The 3,589-nt window shown below is 43.1% G+C and overlaps 2 protein-coding genes across 2 annotated transcripts in view; one reads left to right on the top strand and one right to left on the bottom strand.

The window, feature by feature from the left end:
- Positions 1-3,589, top strand: part of LOC100946545 (zinc finger protein 569) — a 100,067-nt gene that overhangs the window by 25,144 nt on the left and 71,334 nt on the right. The gene's annotated exons all lie outside the window — the stretch shown is intronic.
- The window catches only part of ZNF793 (zinc finger protein 793), a 13,857-nt gene that overhangs the window by 2,640 nt on the left and 7,628 nt on the right, over positions 1-3,589 (bottom strand). The window contains exon 4 of the mRNA XM_012809090.2: positions 2,620-2,715. Coding sequence (XP_012664544.1) covers positions 2,620-2,715 — 96 coding nt within the window. The remainder of the gene's footprint in view (positions 1-2,619; positions 2,716-3,589) is intronic.

Genomic DNA, 3,589 nt, shown 5'->3' with positions numbered 1-3,589 from the left:
CCCAGCTACTTGGGAGGTGGAGGCAGGAGACTCGCTTAAGCACAGGAGTTGGAGATTGCTGTGAGCTGTGAAGCCATGGTACTCTACCCAGGGCAATAGCTTGAGACTCTGTCTCAAAAAAAAAAAAAATAGCCAGGCATTGTGGCAGGCACTTGTAGTCCCAGCTACTCAGTAGGCTGAGGCAAGAGAATTGCTTAAGCCCAAGAGTTGGAGGTTGCTGTGAGCTGTGAGCCACAGAACTCTACTGAGAGCGACAAGAGTGAGACTCTGCCGCAAAGAAAAAAAAGAAAAGAAAGAAAATTAGAGAGAGTGGCAGAGGCAGAAGATTCAAAGTGACTACATGGTGGCAAAGCACTGTAATAAAAAGCAAAGTGAGGAGTATGTGTGTGTCTGTGTGTGAGTGTGTGTCTCTCTATCGCAGGGACAATAAGGACTGATAAGGATGATGTTAGTTTTTGTTGTACAGGCACTCTTTGGGTTACAAATGAGACAGGTTCTGTAGGTTTGTTCTTAAGTTGAATTTGTATGTAAGATGGCACACGTAATAGCTTGATACCGTCTCAAAAAAAGAAATCCTAAAAATTTTCACTTGCTCATGGATTTGGGGAATGATGGTGTTTTTCTTTACTGTGAAGCATGAAATGTTCAGAGTAGACCCTCTCTAGCCCTGTGGTGCGAAAGGTACGCTCAAGTTTCTGAATAAAGAAGATGTTCAAAGATAAAAAAAAAAAAAAAAGATGGCACACGTACATTTACCTATTATCTGTAATAGCCTCCATTCGTAACTATTAGTCATACATCAGTCAGATGTTTGTAACTTGGGGACTTACTATAATAGCCCCTGTTTGTAAGTGTGACTTATACATAAATCAAATGATTGTAACTCGGGGACTGCCTATACAAACAACAAGACAAGTGGATACTCCGTGGAGATGATCTACAGCCCAGTAAAATGGGGAAGTGGTGGTGCGATAGGGACAAAGTGCCCAACTGGACAAAGGGGCCAGTCGTAATTATCACATGCTCTCAGAATTAATGAACTCCTTAGGGAGTTTCACCACTGGGAAGAGAACTGAATTATGGGAAACAGAAAATGCATCAACCAGGGAAATAGGAAGACAGAGCACTTAGAAAAGAAAACTGGGCTGGATGCAGTGGCTCACACCTATAATCCCTGCACTGTGGGAGGCCAAGGCAAGTGGATTGCTTGAGCTCAGGAGTTGGAGACCAGCCTGAGCCAGAGTGAGCCCTCATCTCTAAAAATAGACAAGTGTTGTGATGGATGCCTATAGTCCCAGCTACTAGGGAGGCTGAGCCCAAGAATCTGAGGTTGCTGTGAACTATGACACCATGGCACTCTACTCAGGATACGGAGTAAGACTTTGTCTCAAATAAAAAAGGAGGACTGACTAGATAAATTTTTGTGGAATTTGCATTATACCTTTTTCAAAAGAGAAGAGCAATTGATAGCCAAACTACCATGGTTTCAGGAAGGCTGATGAACACACTCTAATGGAGCAGAAACATGCTGGTGGGTACCAGAAAGGAGCAGGTAAAAGCACTGGTTTTGGAACCTGATGACCTGCCTTCAAATTCTGCTCATCTCTCACTTATGTGTGTTCCTAGGTAAGTTTCTTAACATTCGGATTGTTTTCTCGTTTGCAAATATGGTAATAAAGGCTGGCTACCTCACAGCATTGTAAGGGTTACATTGGTCCATGTATGTAAAGTAGTCAGAACAGACCAAGGCACACACTGATGTTAATCAATAATTCTAATCCTGCTGATGCTACAGCTACGGAAAGCTGGATGGTGATAATTTCAAAGACATCATTTTGACAAAAAGCATGCAAAAGATACGAATGGTTTTTGGTTTATATAATATTAAATTCAATCGTATGATTATAAATACCAAAACATAAATGGCACAAAGAGCTCTAGGAAAAGACAGGACTGACTCTTGTTAAGCACATGACTCTAAGAAGCAGAAGTTCAGAGGCAACCCTGACAGTGGGCCACCAACCCTCAGGTACAATGGGTATTACCGGGATATCTTAATACCGAGCTATGGGAGTGGGGCAGTTACTCTGAGTGTTAATTAGAAGTGGTTAAGAAGGGCCCAGTTTAGCCATCTCCTTCATGACCCAGCCCTCCTGGTCACCTCCCCACCCAATGGTGAGCTCTCAGCTTCCTCCTCTGTGATCTCATAGTCACCTGTCTATGGAATGATTTAAATCTGAGCAGAGAAATTGAGGAAATAATGGTAGTGAGTAAGACTGGATATGGCAGGTAGGACTGGAGCATTTCACCTGGAAAGTGTTGGAACAGAGAATAGGAAAGGACCAGCAGAAACAGGAGAATAGATGCTTATTTGCAAAAATACCCAAATGTGAACAATTCTGGGGAAATGGACCAAGCATGTAAGGGCAGAGGTGAGATTTAAAGGAGAGGCAGGAGGAACACCCAGACACGGGGGATGACAGGCATGCAGGATGATGCATCATTAGGAAGGCTGGAGCTCTCACAAAAACATCAAAGCTTTCAAAAGAAAGATCCTGAATAAAATTTCAAAGGTGCCAGTCTCCACAGTACCCTTTTTGCTAGACTTGTCACACTTACCCCAACAGTGGCAGCCTGGGCATGCCACCTCACAAATCCATGGTGCTTCTTCCTGCTCCAGCCTGAGGATCACATCTGGTTTGGTGCCTTCATAACCTGTTCCAGGGAAATGATCCAGGCCTTGAACTGAGCTCCTCAGGCTTCAGGGCCTCTCAGGCAGCTTCAGAGGCTGCACCGTAGACATTATACTCAAGAGGGGACTATATACACACCTTGTCCAGAACCAAACAGAATTAGTAAACCAAGACCTTGAAACTCAGTCCAAACCCACTGGGACAACACAGTGTCAGGGTTAGGAATGCATTCTGTGCAGCCCATAGTTGGAGTTCAAATCCTGGCTGTACTATATAGTAGATGGATGACTCTGGGCAAGTAACTTCTCCTCACTGTGCCTCAATCTCCAAATATATAAAATGCTGATACAACTGAGTAACTATTTTATTTCATTTATTTGATTTTATTTACTTATTTACTTATTTCATTTATTATTTTTTTGAGTCAGAGTCTCACTCTGTCACCCTGGGTAGAGTGCCATGGCATCATAGCTTACAGCAACCTCAAACTCTCGGGCTCAAGTGATCCTCATGCCTCAGCCTTCCAAGTAGCTGAAACTATAGGCACCCCCCACCACACCCTGCTAGATTTGGGGGTTTTCCCCCTATTTTTAGTAGAGACGAGATCTCACTCTTGCTCAGGCTGGTCTTGAACTTCTGAGCTCAAGTAATCCACCTGTCTTGGCCTCCCAGAATGCTAGGATTACAGGCATGAGCCACAGCACCCAGGTATGAGCAAATATTTTTAAAGTGGCTAAAACAGTTTCCAGCACATAGAAAGTGCTAGATAATTATAAATGTTATAATGTTAGAGGCTCTAGCTACTTCAGTGCTTCTTGCAACCAAAAAAGTAAAGGTAGTCATTCAAGCCCAATCTGAATGGGCTGGCAAAGCTTTTCTTTCTTTTTTTTTTTTTT

This window comes from Otolemur garnettii, unplaced genomic scaffold, assembly GCF_000181295.1.
Source record: "Otolemur garnettii isolate 467f Iridium unplaced genomic scaffold, OtoGar3 scaffold00100, whole genome shotgun sequence".
In the NCBI taxonomy this organism is placed as follows: Eukaryota; Metazoa; Chordata; class Mammalia; order Primates; family Galagidae; genus Otolemur; species Otolemur garnettii.
Note: the sequence above shows the minus strand (reverse complement) of the source record. Positions and strands in the feature narration are given on the sequence as shown.